General features: G+C 40.5%; 1 protein-coding gene across 8 annotated transcripts in view; it reads right to left on the reverse strand.

Annotated features, from left to right (window-relative positions):
• Nucleotides 1–1,870: 1,870 nt before the first annotated feature.
• EPS15L1 (epidermal growth factor receptor pathway substrate 15 like 1) overlaps nt 1,871–16,814 on the reverse strand; it is a 51,226-nt gene continuing 36,282 nt past the window's right edge. For 6 of the 8 annotated variants that reach the window (XM_040086653.2, XM_040086652.2, XM_040086656.2 and 3 more), the window contains 2 exons: nt 11,516–11,721; nt 1,871–7,072 (listed from right to left, as the gene is read on the reverse strand). In XM_040086653.2, the coding sequence (XP_039942587.1) occupies nt 6,926–7,072; nt 11,516–11,721 (353 nt within the window). In that variant the 3' untranslated portion in view covers nt 1,871–6,925. The remainder of the gene's footprint in view (nt 7,073–11,515; nt 11,722–16,814) is intronic. The other 2 variants (XM_040086659.2, XM_040086658.2) reach the window with 2 other exon arrangements.

A 16,814-nucleotide genomic window follows, 5' to 3' on the forward strand; every position in this document is an offset into this window, starting at 1 on the left:
AGTGCTGATACTAAAGAGAATCCATAAGGACTATTTTATAGAATGAAGAAGGGGTTAGCTTTACCAAAACCTCCTTTCTAAGCACAAGGAGAGCAGAAGCAACCAAGTTTCCATTTGCTCTATAACCACTGTTAGCATTAGCTACCTGCTCATTTACTTGCTCCCATTTTAGGTCCTTTTAGCAAATCAGAAGTTTTCTGCTTATTGTTGTGAGCATAAATTCAGCAACACAGAAACTGCAGATGAACTTTCCTAGTACAGGTTTATAACTAAACAGAGTGTTGCTTCAAATCACTTTTACTTTGGTTTTTTGCACTTCTTACAGGTAAGAGCATACCTGGAGTTCTGACTCATAATGTCACCAAGAAACATCTGGAATATCATTTGGGATATGATCTCCGGCGCCATTTAATGTTTTAGGTGGATAGCTAATTGTGTTTGAGCCTGAGGCTTAAACACAAAACAAAACACACACAAAAATATCCTCAGGTCCCAGCAAGCGCCTTTTTTACAGCCTGAGTGCAATGCCAGCCTAAGTCGGTTTTGTTATCTTAATGATTTTATATAATATTGCAAAAGAAGGGATGTGGAATGCCTGGATGTCCTTTCTGTGGATGCAAGGGCACAGGGCTTTTTCATTCCGACAAATTGTGCTCAAGGACCTTTATGGGAAGTTAAAACAGCAGAAATACATTACGTTTGCTGCTGGCAGAGTCCTGGGAGATTTCATCAATGACGAAGGCTACAGCAATTTTAAGAGATGCTGCGTCAGCACCAATAAAAAGTTTTAATTGTGGTCATTACCTTAAAAGAAAAAAAAAAAAAAAAAAGAGAACCAGACAGGAGGGAAAAGGTACTCAGAGTGATTACACTGCTAGTCACACACAGCAGATGGAGATTCAGCAATTCCAGAGATAAACCTGGCGGCACTTCCAGGGCAGGGGCGGCACCGATGGCTCCAGGAGCTCAGAATTGTGAGAGCTGGGCTTGGGACATTTAGGTTCAGTAATAAATGCTACAGTTGTGTTTGAGGTTTAACAGTTGGGCTCAGACCTCGTACAGCCTTTAGGGTCAAATTTCCACATCCTAAACAGCATGGAGATGCTTTTCTTCCCTTCCCAGTGAAGGGGCTCTTAGCCCATGCTGGGTACCAGGGGGATCCTTTCAGGTTAAGCCCAGACAACGTGGATTAGAAAAGCATTTGGGATGAGAAAGCTGCGTGTGTCAGACCCCAGAAACTCGAGCGGCAGCGACCTATGGAGCCGTGGTTTTGTAAGAAATGAGAAGCATGACACAATGAGAATCTGGCAGGGAGTTGTGCCCATCCGTGACACGCTGCAGACAATCCTCCAAAACGTCAACACCCTAAAAATACTGGAGAGAAACCCTGGCAACCTGCTGCTCGCTCCAGCAAGGTGATAGCTGGGAGCAGAATGAGCCCCAGTGAGAAAATGGAACAGCCCCAGAGTGAGGTGTGTTCCTCCAGCCAGCCAAAGGTTGTCTCCAGTGATCCCCAGCTCCTGGTGTGAATTGCCAGGACACCCAGCGTTGCTGCACAGGGTTTGCTTGGAAAGGGCGTGGAGTTGGATTTGGGACTGGAGTGCTCAGCCCAAACCCGGCTGGGACAAGGAAGAAAGGGAAGGGCAGGAGAGAAAACAGTGCAGAGGGCACCAGCCAAGAGGGAAAAGATTGCAGTGCAGAGAATGGAGCTGCTGTTCAAAGTAAGATTCACGAATTTAACACAAAAACTTTTGAAATTGTGCACCAAAAAAAAAAAAAAGAAAGTAAAGAGTGCTGAAATCTCAGAGTTCCAAAAAGTAACTTTCATTTATTTATATTAAACAATAACATTTCTCTTATTATATTAAACAATAAACACATGAGATGGGTTAAAATTAAAATACCTTACAATTTGTTACAACATTTGAAAGATAAATATAACCACAATAATGTACATATTTGGAGATATTAGTCAGATTTAGGTCAACACTGCAGTTTCCTCTTTGTTGTTTCCACTTTTTTCAGGTCAGACTGAAGAATGATATATTAAAAGGGACACCAGAAGAGCGCTCTGAACTTGCAACAGCAGAAGAAACCACAGTCACCAGGAGCTTTCCTTTGAAACTTAAAGGGAGAGGCAGAAGATGGAAAAACGAAAAACCCATTTTATAACAAATTAGCCTTTATTTATAAAACTTTCAAGTAAAAAGAGCAGTAGCCCAACTGATCAAACAGGTGTGTCGATGAATTATAGTGAACATGTTTACTCTAAAAATAAATCTATGATTCCATCATACTCCAAGCAAAATTCCTTTGGAAGGAAAGACGGTTGTGAAGCCTAAATAAATGCAATATATAACTAAGAACTTGGCTGTTCCACTAGTGTGGGAAGATAATTGAATCAGATCACTAACAGCAGAGATCAATTCACTCCACCAGAGTTCCAGCTCTAAATGAGGATTTAAGCAGAAATGAAATTCCTGAGAGGGAGGAATGAAATGCAAACTCTTGCACAAGGGAAAGCAGTAATTCTACTTGGACCAAAACTCCTTGGGCCATGGTTCTACAGAACAAATATTCTTCTCAATGGAGAAACACTAAAGAAGAAATAGTAACCCCAAAAGGATTATAAGAAGAATTCAAGAAAAGTGCATTATCTTCGAGCGTAAGATGACAAAATAATTTCTACAACAGTGCCAACAGAACTCACGGATGGGAATTAAAAATAAAAAGGTTTACACAGACACAGCTTGGGATTTCCTACAGTTTGAAAGCACAGAACAAGGTCTAAGGAAGGACTGATGACCCTCACAGGGCAGAAGTGCCTTGAAGAGAAAAAGTTGCCCCCATAAAAATATTTCATACAGCATTATTGTGGAAGTCTGACGTTTATGAGCATCTGTTTTTATTGCAGGGTGACTGGGAGGTTTTACAGCGAGACAATTTGAAGGTAACTGAGGGAAACCACTCAAGGCAAACGCGAACACGCAGTTCTGTGAAGGTTCAACGTGAGTAATTGTTTATCTGTTCTGTTTAACTGTTGTGCCTCGGTGCTCTGTGCAATCCAGGGCTTGCCACGAGACATTCCAGCAGTATATATTCCGTATAAAATGTGTTCCACCACAAAACCCTGCTAAATCCTAAGTGATTGCTCAAGGTACCACAGAGTCGAATAATTTATCTAAGTAGGAAGAAGAATCACCCCCACTCTTTCCTCAAAGCCAAATATGCAGTGGATATTTGTTCCTCCTGAAGTAAAAGCTCAGGTAAAAATGGAGGAAAAACAGAACTGGAACCCAGATGACAATTCTGTGCAATCAATCTAACTGGAATGAAGCAAGAAAAACATGTTCTCCACCTCTGCCTGCGATTGTTTGGGGTGTGTGCATGGGAACAGCTCCTTAAAAAGAATTTTTTAAAAAGGAATAAAAAGGAATAAAAAGGAATAAAAAGGAATAAAAAGGAATAAAAAGGAATAAAAAGGAATAAAAAGGAAAGAGGGAAGTGAAGCTATGAACAAACATAGGAAAAAACTCATTGCCTCAGGCCAGAGAAGAAAGATGACATGCAAGATCAGCAGTTGAGCCTACATTCCAAAGAAACTTTAAAAACTACAAAGAATATGAAATTACATCCAGGGCAGATGATTATTACTTTCTGCCAGGGTTCTCTTGCACCTGGCACAGCTAATGAACACAGCTTTTCAGATCAATGAAAGAAATTCTGATACAAATTGATTAGAAATCATTTCTCCTCTTATCTTTAACCAGGACTTTGAAATCCTCAGAGCCATGAGCTATGTGAATTTCTGTAAAGATTCCAATTCTGCATCCATCTGCGGCTACAGAACTCATACATACACACAAGCTTTAATATATGGAATATATATTGCATATCCTACATATTCACTGTATATACACATTTTATGTACAGCACAGGGAGCTATATACTGGACACAGCATGTGCACATGTGCAGTATATACACACACTGATTACATTATACAATACTCTATATATATATATATACACATATATATATATACATAGACACAAATAATATGGATCTCACTGTACACTGTATATGCACTGGGGGTATTCACATTTTCCTTATCTTACATTGTACAGATTTTCTTTGCCCAAATAAAGCAACAGGCCCCTTTGTGCTTTAGATTTCATTGGGCTGGAGGGAGAAGATCGCTGCCTTGCAATCAAGTTTTGCCTCCAAGAGCAAGCGCAGGTATTGTACAAACACCGGGTTACAGCACGGGGAAAGGATGTGGGGAATCTTCCTTTTTATAGGGAAAATTACATTAAATACAAAGTGAGAAATCACAGCTAGGCTTTCTTCTACAACGTTTTGGATCGAGAGTGCTTCAGTAAATTTAAGGTTCCTAAATCTAATCCTGTGCATAGACAACGCGTTGTGTTCTGTCCTTGTTCATCTGTGGATCTGCAGTTACTGTCCAAGCAAATAGGAGGCAGAGTCAATAAGGAAGTACAAAAACGAGTCCTAACACTATACAGAATGCTGGATTAATTAACATTTCTGCCTCCCTGCTGGACATCTTGAAAGCATAATCTCATTGGCCTAGAAGCATTATAAATTCAGTGTTTTAGGGCCCTGACAAAGCAGCAGAAGGTCTTGCTATGGTACAGAACTTCAAAAATGCATCAAGCTGTTTAATCATCCTCCTGTCCCACTGGAGTGACGTCATCCAGTCCAGAACTGGAATTACTTTCTAAATTTTATTGCAGCAGAAGGACTCAGGCCCAAGTGCACAGGAGGATCTTACACATGGACAGTTTGTTTAACTTCACTGAGAATCCTGCAGCCACTTGCTTTTGAAAATTGCTCTTTCACAGCAAAAGCTTTAATCATGTTACCTAAAGACAGGCACAAATTAGCTCTCAGAGACTTTAAATTCTATAAACCAACAGAAGAGAGAATGTTTTGACATTTTGGCATGTTTGACCCTGTAATCAAACATGTATTAGAGAAAAATTATCGCAGTGGGAAGGGATGTCAAATCAAGTTCTGCCAAATCAGACACAGCTTCTATTTCATCTCAAAGGGCTCATCAGAAGATAGCATTAAAGATCATTATACGCTTAGTTTCGTTATTAGAAATAAATCTTCTCTCCTTCTGAGGAGAATAAAAGGTTCACATTATCTGTAGTACCATCAGCACAGGAGACACGCAGCGAAAGGGGAGTTGTGACTCCTGAAAATAAGATCCCAAACACGGATAATGTGTGTGTCTGCACACCCACCCACCTCCCCAGAAAAGCCTGAGGCCATAAACGACACGTCCTGGCTTCATTTCAGAGCTGAAAACTAGCAAGATGCCTAAAAGGACCCAATCTGACTCCTCTGTGTAAGGAAAGCATCCAGGATAAGGCAATCCCAAGGGAACAGGGAAAGATTGTCTTCGTCCACTGAGCAGGCACTAGCACTGTAGTATGAAAGTGAAAGGAAGGAAGCAAGGACATAAAAAACCAGAAATGCATTAAAGATGATGAAGGAATATCACATTAGGGGAAAAAAAAAAAAGAGAAGATGTTGTAAGATAAGTAAAAGCACTGAATGTAAATCTTTTGTATTCCCAGAGAACAAAGGGCAGGAAAGAAGACTGAGGACACTGAAAAATGCTTGCTTAGATCCCTACTCTACGAGACAGAAAATCCCAAGGCAAACACAACTGAAGTTTTAGAATTCCTGTCACCACAAAAGGCATTTATAGTAAGCAAATTAAATTCACAGACTCTTTTTTTTTCTCTGTGACACCTCAAACACATTCTGTGCTGTGTTTTCCAGGTGGAAGCATTCCGTGCACATAAAACCTGCTCCTACCTGGTCTGAGCCGACGCAGACAGCGCTGCCACAACTGATGGGTGAATGCGCATTTGGCAACTAAAACCAGACTCAGCTTGGCTTTGTTTCAGCTCAATCTGCTTGATCTGTAACCCCAAAGAGGTGGAATTGAAGAAGCAGAGGTAGAGACTGTCCCAGAGAGTCACCAGGGTAACGCAGCCTGGTCTGAGCGCTGGGAGCTGCAGTAAATGAGTTGTAGGGCTGAGCACTCCTCGAACGTGGCAACTTTTGCACCACTTGATTTCTTGATGTCACGTGAAAGCAGCACCCAATTGTGTATCACCCTGCTTGCTTACAATAAAAGCAAATTTTTTTACTTCAGAATTTAACTGCTGAATTATTTATCCCGTTTACCGCAACTGAATTAACTCCCTCTTTTAATCACATACGATTATTAACTCGATGCAAACAAATGTTTGAAGTAGAAGAACTACTAATTTCTGGAGTCTTCGAATTTGTGCTGTTTTTATAGAGCCCACTGTTTGTATCCATCACATACAAATTGCCAGATTCTTTTGTAAAAGCCACAACTTCTGGATAAAAAGGGACCATCTAATAATGAATTTATGCTTTCACACAGATGATGCAGAAGTACTAATTAGCCTACCATGAACTATTAAATAAATGCCACAAGTGAAAGCTAATTCTATAAATATTCTCTTTTTTTTTTTATGACATTTTCTTTGAAATCCATCCTGCAGCCTCCAAGACCCAGCGGAATTCAGGTTATTTTTAAAAAAAAAGGAAAAAAACCCAGATTCACAAGCTGCAGTTTACCCTACGCAACAAGCCGTGTTCCAGATCAAAGAAACTTTCAGTACCTTAGGATTACACGTTAAAATTCCTTACAAGCAATAAATTTAATCTAGAACATATAATACAGCTTTTACAGTGTTTCCTGCAGGTTACGCCACACACAGAGCCCGGTCACGCCACAACCAGCCAGTCCTGTGGAGATCTGGAGGTGACTTCAAATTATATAAAGGAAGAAGGGTTTAGTATTTTTATAAAAGCCTTGTTCAGAGGTTTCTCTCACACGAGGGTGAAGCCTCTTTAGGAGTTTGGCATGTCAGCCTTACTGAGCGCAATGGCCAGCTCAAGGTCTTCTTGTTCTTGTCTCCGTAGCCGAGCCAATCTCTCCTGCTCTGCTTTTTCGCTCTCCCTCTTCGCCCAGGCCAGCTGCTGCTCCTCATTTCCGAACTACAAAAAACGAAAATGGGTTATGGAAATTAACCACCAGCTCGGAGAAATCAGGCAAAAATAAAGAATCAGACTTGTTCAATATCCGGCTCAAGTACACCAGGGTGTTTTAGGGCAGTTTTAGATGGACGTGGGATTTCACTCACTGGTTTCCTCACTTCATGCTTTATTTCCTTAATTTCTTCCTCCTTCACTTCCTCCCTTGATTTATTTCCTCAATTCCTCCTTCCTTTACTTCCTTCCTTAGTTTTCCTTAGTTTCTTCCTCCTCCCACCTGGAAATTAACCCACACAGGATGCAAGTCCCTGCATCTGTGGCTCAGTTGGGTACGAAAACGGCCAAAAAAAACCTCCACAAACACACAAAAAAATGGAAATTAATGGTTTGGAAGCACAGCAACATTTTTAAGAATAAACAGCTGGTAAATAGCTGGTAAAGTTAATAGTTTACTCTTGGGCAACTGCACAACAGAGTTTTATTGTGGCAGTTCCTGCTAAGGGTGAGGGGTTCGGTGATTTTGGACGCTGCTGACAGCTGGGAAGTTCCATCACCAAATCAAAAGTTATCAACAGTGCTTCTGTTGCTTTTCATAAAATACAGACAGAGTTTCACCAGTGAGAAATAAGGTGAGGGGATCCAATTTCCTCCAGCAGAAAACACTAAGAAAATATCCCACTTTATGACATTCGGATCCTGAACCTGTTTGGGGCTTCCCAAAACACAGTGCAGCAAAATTTGTCCAAATTTATATTTCTGGCATGTTCCATTTGAAGGATGCAAAAGTTTGCTTGTTTGAACTTTTTGAACACAATCTGAAATGATTCCTTTGATATCGTAGCAATTTCAAATTCCAATATAATCTGCTCCCAATTAATTTTAACATTTGCTGAGGAGGAGGATGGGAACAGCTGCAAATGTTTGCTTTAAAGCCCACTTCTAAAATCTGCTTTGTGCTGTTTTGGTTTGGTTTTGGAGGGGGTTTTTTTTTTGGGGGGGGGGGGGATTTTTTGTGTGTGGGAATATCATTAGAGGGGTTTTTTGAGGAGGAAAATTTCAGCTGGATGTGTACTGCAAAAATTCCTTGTGGCCCGGGCCACGGTGCCTCTGAGCTCAGGCTGCTGTGCTACACCTGCCCAGACCAAGCTGAAACATTGAGCCGAGTGTTAAAATGCAAGTTTCAGCGCTAAACCCGGCCTAGCTGCATAAACAAGAGGGGATGGCCCCGCCCCAGTCTCCTCCTCCACCCTGCAGTGTATCTGCAATTTTTATTTTTTATGTATTTTGAAATAGGTCCGCCTATTTGAATTTCTTTCAACCCAGTTCTCATTTGCTCATAGTTTTAATCATGCCTCTGGATGCCCATCATTCCTCGTTTTATTTCTGCCAGTATGACTTTTGAGATGATTTGGAAAAAAATCATCATTTGATTGAGATGAGATTTAAAAGAAAAAGACTTTTCTTCATGCAATATCTCTGTTTTCATTTCTATAAAAATTTAAGTAAAATCTTTGCATTAAAATCTTTGGAATACAATAGAAGTGTCACACCTTTTGGTATTTTAAAATGGAGAGACCCTACTACAATTCCTCATTTAAATAATGCCAGCTGACATGTAAGATTGACAAGCTGACTACGATTTTAAATAGAATATCTTTTTTCAAGGTGAACACAGCTACAAATGGAAGCAGGAATTCTCTGCTTAGTCCAGGAATTTTGGGAGATCCAACAGCTGGGATGGAGAATGAACGGTTACTGCTTTCAGAAATACAAGATGCTTTGGTCAAACTAGCTGGGATATATATTTTTTTTAATGTTGAGAAACCAGTTTTACTTCTCTAACTTCCATTCCAGGATAAGGCTTCCAAAGTTTATGACAGCCCCAATTATAACTTGTTTATGGGTACACAAGTTATATTTTCGTGGTTAAAAGTAAAGTGCTGAGTGGAAAAAAAAAGGAAAAACAGGCAAGTGATTCATTGGAAACAAATCTGGCTGTGCCTTATTACAAGCGGTTGGCACAAATTACAATTTTCAGGAGATAACTCTCACCCTTGCATAGTGAATTAAATACAGAACAGTTCATTAATGCCACCGATTGTCTATAAAATGATGATTTACAGGTAATTTAATACAATAACAATTTTTTTGCGGATGTCCAGGTTTCGACAAGTCTATAAATATGTCACACGTGTAATTACATTAAACCCCTCCTTTTCTTTTCTTTTTTTTTTTCTTTTTCAGAAGTACAGTCAGACCCAAGGCATAGATGAGGAAAAAAAAAACCAAACGTGGCTTTTCTTGTTGTTCTGTAAACTGCAGCTGGAACCCAGAAATACCTGAAATCTCAGCTACCAAAAAAGTCTGGTTTGTTCCAATGAATCATTTATGATGACAGCAACAAAGTCAAGAATGCAATGAAAATATCAGGAAACCCTGGGTGCATGAATTTGCCAGTGCATCAAAAAAGCACCAGATTTTCCTGGTAAAATATAAGGAAAGTCAGCACGTTCCTCCTTGCAACAGTCAAGGATTTCAATTAAAAATCTGGTTGTTTGGTCATTCTGTTCTCAGACTCCATGGATTCAAAGTAGATGTCAAAAACCTCCTGTAAGCAAAACTGGTTTTCATTCCCATCATGAACTAAGTTCATGATATTCTCAATGATTTCAAGGTAATTGGTACATTTAAAACGCTGTACAGAAGGATTAGGAATTGCCAAGTGTAGCAGCATAATTGTGTTATAGAAAAGTGAAAAGCCCCATGAACTGAAGGGAAAAAAAGGATCAAATCTGTCTTTTCAGCCAAATTCAGTCAATGCCTTTTTTCCCCCCCTTACAGGAGGAGAAATTAATTCAGAAAACTTTAAATTCAAAGTTCAAATTTAAAAAAATTATTTCATTTGATGAAATGCCATTTAACAGGAATTACTTAGTGGCTGCTGCTCATTAACTCGTTTTTCCTGCTTGTTCCTTATCTTCTAAATTAATCTAAACTGAGAACCTGATGGCACAGGCAAATTTGACCCTGGAGCACCCACTAGGATTGGGATCAGGGATTTTGGTTAATCATTTGATACAATCACTCAGAGTAAATCATGTTTTAACCTAAGAAATACTGTCTGGAAAGTAAGAGGACAATAACTGGGTAACAGTCATTCCATTCCATCATTTGCCTTTCATTGCAGGAAGAAATTAGATGTTGTTGAAGAAACTTCAGATAAAGCAGGTTTTGTGTCTTATTTTTATTAAGAATGTCACCAGTTTGTATACAAGCAGAATTGAACTGTGCAAATCCAACTAGCTGTGGTCAAACATACAACAAATCTTGAACTTGGACGTTTCAAAAGTGATAAATTAAAGCCCTGAGGCCAACTAAAGTCTGCACAGATGACCTCAGCTAACAATATCAAATAGGAAAGTGATACACATTTAATATTAAATAATAACTCGGAAATCCCCCCCCCCAAAAACATTAAAAAGCAACAACCTGAAAGATTCAGCTTAAATATCTCCCCTTGCTGAACACTGCCCTGTGTCCAGCAGAGTGAAGGAACAGAGTAAATTTGCAATTTTACTGTGTGGCAACGTGAGAGAACAAAAACGTGAAAGGAGGAAGAAGCCTGAGGCTGTGGATGGAACAGATTCTATCCACTGATGGAAGCAGTAAGAACCACACAACCATTGCATTTACAATGGTTCCCAATTCCAGCACTAAAACCAAAGCCAGGCTTTGGAAACCCCGATATTTTTCATTGAATGGGGACCTGGCTTTGTTCTCAGACCTTCTGGGACTGTCTTTTGGAGTGCAGCGTGGACCTTTCTACCTTATTTCTACAAAACCATTTCATTTTCTCTTCTGTCTTTTCTACAACATCAGTAACAGGAACAAAATTCAACAGCTAAATTTTCAATCTCTGTCTCATCTGTGTCTCTCTGCGACCACAATTCCATCATACACAGTTTCAACGTTTCAATGCTGTCAGAACGTTCTCCACAAACAGTTACAAATACTTATTAGAAACTCTCCCTTCAAGGATTTGCTTCTCAGGATCTGGTGAAATTGCTACAGAAATGTTTTCATCAGGTGTTTTTTTTGAGTCTTTACATCACTGGCTCCCAAAGAATCTGTTTACAAAATAGCCTCCAATGCAACAAAAACAATACACAGATTCTGCTACAAAGAATTTGAGAGTAAAGGCACACTGTACTAAAATAACTTAAATGCACGTAAACCCTTGAAAATTTAGTACGAAACTTCCTCTTTATTGAAATAATGCCTTTTTATTACAGAAATATTAATACAAAAACAATGAGGACAGCATGAAGATACTGAGAGACAGAAGCCAGGGAACAGCAGGTTTGCAGGTAAGACAAAAAAACCCAACAGAGATTGCTGCAAGTAGAGCAGAAAGTGGTGTGCTCAGAGACAAGGAACTTAACTTACAGAGCTGAAGTCTGCAAACCCCAAGGAAGAGTCTTTAGAAGTTTTACTTGAAGAGGAGGGAGCAAATGGATCTTTTCCACTAAATGGGTCCCCAAACCCCTTTTTACTTTGAAACAGGTCACTGCTGTCAGCCCCAAATGGCTGGAATGGATCATGGGGCTTGGGAAAATCTGCAGACCCAAGGTGGCTTACAGGAGTACTTTTACCTGGAAAGTTCAGGAAAAAAAAAAAAAAAAAAAAAAAAAAAAAAACAAAAGGAGAAAAAGAGAAGTTACTTACCATGGACAGTGCAAAGCCCTGAAATAGGAAACTGTGCTATACACTTTAGCATCATCCATCCTTCCTGGGGTGGGTGAAAATTTAACCAAATATAATGGTATTCAATTCCCAATGCAAATTATCTAAAACAGTTGTCTTATTTAAATTGATTTATTATCTTATACATACCAAAATATTAATACCATCAAGGTTTTAAATGATGGAACCCATTACAAGTCAGAAAAAATTGACAAGTATGACTTTGATTTCCCAGGATTAGAGATGTTTCAAATTTAAGTTTGGCATTATACAGAAGACAAAATAAAAACCCACGTATCACTAAAGGTAAGTCACATTAAATAGGATTAAAGAGTAACTTTGCTGTCACTTTATAGAATGTCTACATTCTTTTTTTCCCCCTGGAACTGGTTTATCCTTCAACCACCACATACACGAAGAAAAGGAGGCTGATTAAGAAATCACCTCTCTCTGGGGTGTTTGCACCACAACCCACCTTTTGTAGGTAACTGTTTGTTCTTACATTCCACCCCAACAACAAAATTGAAATCACAGAAATTATTGTGTATGCTCATAAACAATAGGTGTATATTTCATTTGTTGCAATCAAAGCCTCAGTGGTTGATTTTTCATTCCCCCTGCCAAAAGACTATTTTGAGAGGTCAAAGAACTGAACAGATAAATACATTTCTCCCCCTCCCGCCTCATTTTAAGAAAACAAAAAAGATTGCTCCTGACAAGTATTCGTCCAGCTTCCAGGGAAAATATTCCTTGGGAGAACATTCTTGATTGCAACGTGTACTTGATAAAGGAAAATCTAAAAACATTCTTAAAATAAACAAATACTTACACCTTCCTGCGTAACAACCTGAATTCCATACGTTATTTGTAGTAATAAAGCTGTTTTGAAATGCCCAATTCTTTGAACTACAATTTAACAGGAATCTTATCATTTATTCCCATTATGGTATACATACTAGGAAAGCAGAGAGAAATGGAATCGACCCCCAGATTTCAGAGTGTGCTTGGCACATCTAAGTCACAGCCTGGGAGCTTTTCAGAAACCACTTTGGGACAGATATGCTCAGATCTGTGGGAAATACTTTTATCCAAGGGAAATAAAGGTCAGCAAACTTGCACTAAATAAACGACCTATCCAGAAACTTCCAGTAAATCCCAGCTCAGCCTCTCCTACCCCAGGGTTACTCAGCTGGCCTCTGCTCCCCAAAGTCAGAGGCACGTGTGGACAGTGAGCTGAAGGAATTGGGTGTGCAGGGAGCTCAGGGAATCAGGTTCACATGGAGCTGAGGGAATCACACAGACTCTCAGCGCAGTGCCAACGCCAGACCCGGATGCAATACGGGCACCACTGGCAGGCACCCAGCTGCAGAGGGAGTGGGGAAGCGAAGAAATCTCCAGCTGAACAAGCAGACAGAGGAAGACATGGAAAACAAGGCACAGGCAGGAGAGAGAACTGGATTTGTTTAGTCCTGAGAGTGCTCAGGGGGAACCTGATCATATCCCTGCAAGTCTTCCATCAGGAAAAAGGTGAATGGATTTAGACCGGGCCAGAAGAGATTCACATCAGACAATCCACAACGTTTTTAAAACTTAAGGCTACTCCAGACTGCCCAGGGAACTTCTCACATTCATAGAACTGGAGAACATCCTGAGTTGGAAGGGACCCACAGGGATCATCCAGTCCAACCCCTGGCCCTGCACAGCCACCACAACAATCCCAGAGCCTGAGAGCATTGTCCACATGCTCCTTGACCTCTGGCAGCCTTCAGGCCATGACCACTGCTCACGGGACCCACTCTATCAACACAACCACGAGGCTTGAGAAAGCTTGCAGAAATAACACTGGTTCAGCTGCCTTGGAACTGGAAGGTAAAGGAGATCTATTAAAGCTCACCCCAGCACTATTTTCCATGGTTCAGAACATGCTCCATCCTGGATCTAGATCTACAGATCCCCATGGCAGCAACCAGCTGTGCGACTCCTCCAGAGAGGCGGGTCAGGCCAGTGCTTTGTCCTTCATGGAAGGAAGTGACACAATTATACAGGAAATTGCTCTCCTGACAAGCACAGACCCCCTCTCACTCCAACCTGCCTTTCCACAGGCCACATTTTGCTCTCTGGAATGGAGTGCTGCGCTTCCATCCTGCTCATCCCCGTGGCCTCCAGATCTCACCACTGCCACAGCCCCCCCATGCCATGGGACATAAAACCTGGCAAGGGGATGAGCAGCTCAGCATTTCGTTTGTAATGCTCCACATAAAAGAAAAATTTATTTTAACTTGGTTTAAATTAGTCATAGAATTCCAGAATGGTTTGGGTAGGGAGGTACCTTAAAGCTCATCCAGTTCTAACTCCCTGCCGTGGGCAGGGACGCCTTCCACTGGACTGGGATGCTCCAAGCTCAATCCAAACTGGCCTTGGAGAATTGCAAAGAGAATTAAAAGTATCTGCATTTCCAACTCCTGGTCAAGGCAAAAAAAGAGCCCTCTGTGCTATTTCTCCTTCTTCTACTGCCAGTTACCAGCAAGGAAAATTCCCCCTCACACTTCACCCTGTATTGCCCCAAAATCAATTTGGATTGAAGGAGGCAAAAGCGACCCATTTAAAGCTGCCCTTTTCTTAGGTTAAACCTTCTGCTAGCAAACCACTTTGTGGAATTGGTGACTGTTAACACAAATTGCAACGTTATTTCTTCAGCCAAGCCTGGGTTTTTTCTGGGTGGCCTGTTTAAGGTTTTTGCACAAAGCCCGAGGTGGTTTTGAACCTGCACGGAGCATCAGGGTTTCTTGTGCTTCATTTTCACAAAAGATCACAAAGAATCACTTTGTTGTAGAGGAAATGCCACCATGTAATGAGAGGCACTGCTAATGATATCGAAAGCTTTCATTTTATACACTGAGTGCCACTTTCTTCAGATTTTTAGATGTTAAAGAATAGAATAGGGTGGTCATTTTTTTCTATTTTGAAAAATGAAAAAGTGAGAGGGAAACCCTTATGCAATCAGGTTTATCTTTGGCAGAGCAATTTTAAGGGAAGCACCTACTCTGAACACAACCCCAGCATGCACAAGAATCCTCAATGAGCTCTGCAGTCACAGAACCTCCCAATTTGGAAGAGATCCACGAGGACCATCAAGTCCAAGTCCAAATCTCTCCTTTAGCACATTGCTTACAGTTTGCTTTATCCTGCCACACTCTGCACACACGGTTCTGAGGCCTGGCAGAAGTTTGCTTGGTTCAGTTAGATGTTCAAATTTCCTCGTTTATTAGGCACAAATTAGTGATAACACCCCCAGCATTATCTTTCTGATGTCTTTGCTGATTTACAGCAAGTAGCCTCCCGTCACAGTGAGTGTACACTTAATTACACAGAGATTTTTGCAGTCCCATGTTTAGTGTGTCAAACAGGATTTCTGCAATGCAAAACGAACGTACCCAAAGGTTGCAGACATTGGTAAAATTGCAATACTGCAACATGTAGTCATAACTGAGATTGCATTCATCTTCCATCTGCTGGAAAACGTTGTATTTTTACATGACTCTGCTCGCCGTTCTGAGCTACGGCAGGCAAACAGTTGTAACCCTTATTTGATTTTTCTGCTAATAGTTTCAGGGGAAAAAGTTCAGAAAAAAGCAAAACAGGTCCTATTCTGAAACCACAGCAGTTTCAGCAGTTACCCAAGTGGTGCACCCAAACCACACAGAGGACTCACTTCAGCAAAAAGAGATGATGAACAAAATGGTTTACCACAGCAAGTGCTGTTACTTGGAGTGAACTCCACCCATACAAAGGGTTTATCTAATTTCATACCCCACAGCAAACTTGAGTTTGGAGGGCTGAGATCTATATTTCAAAGCAAATAAAACCTCACTGGCAGGATGCAAACACAAAGTTTGTCTTACTGAGTTGCAAGATATTGACAACAAAGTGAAGCTTTTAGAGCTGTCTCAATATTTTATGTTTTAATGCAGGGCCTGACTTTCTGCTTAGAAGAGGATCTTGCTGAATGATGAGAAGCAGCATTTTTCCTGCCTTTAAAGCCTGGATGGATCATGCTCATGGGCAAACAGGACAGAGTGGAAATGACACAACTTTAAACTTTCACTAAACCAGGGCTCCTTTCCAGGAAACTTTCTAAACTGAAAAATATCCTTTAAGAGTTGTGCTGCAGAGGATAAGGAGTGACAGGGTGAGTTAAGTCCATACCTGTGATTATACCTGAGCACATAATCCCAGGGATTCCACCTCTCCTGTTTTTTTCAAATGGCAGCAGAGGCCTCAGGTCCCTCCCAGCACATCTCTCTCTTGGCAGTTTACCAATTTCACATCTCATTCCCAACTTACTCAGCGTGTTTTCCACCATCCTGTTCAGATTATCCAGCTCCTCCAGTGATGCAGACTAAAACCTTCATAAACTGAACCTTACAAACTCACAGAGAAATGATTACTAGTTTCAAACTTTGCCTGAAGTTTAGTTTACATTAAACTAAATTTTCTCCAGAATACTTGGAGGTTTCTGTCTTCAACAGGGGCTATTTCTGAGCTGTGCTTCAAACTCAACTATTTGCTGATAATGTTCTTTGCAAAAAATCACCCTTTTTTGTAACAGAAGGGAAAAGTTTTCCCACGCAAAACCCCCTCAGAACTTAATATTTGCAAAGTTTGCACCTTGAGTTGGCTGAAAACTTTGGCTTAAGAGAAGTATTCTGACAATCTACGAACTCCTTGAAAGGTGAGAAATCGTTACACGTTCAGCCCAACAATCTGCTCTGAAACAGCTTTTGGACAACCTCTTTCAACCATCAGTACTGAAATATCTTTGAGAGGCCAGCATAAACAAGAGAATCAAAGCGTGAATGGAATTTTTAGCTTGTGGCCAGGCAGGTGCTCCACCCATGAGTCATTTATCCTACACAACAAGGGATGCCTGTGTACTAATGCAACTGTCAAAGTCTTCTAGAAGGCATGAAAAATAAAAAAAAAAACAAAAAACCAACAACTT

Source organism: Hirundo rustica, chromosome 26 (genome assembly GCF_015227805.2).
Source record: "Hirundo rustica isolate bHirRus1 chromosome 26, bHirRus1.pri.v3, whole genome shotgun sequence".
In the NCBI taxonomy this organism is placed as follows: Eukaryota; Metazoa; Chordata; class Aves; order Passeriformes; family Hirundinidae; genus Hirundo; species Hirundo rustica.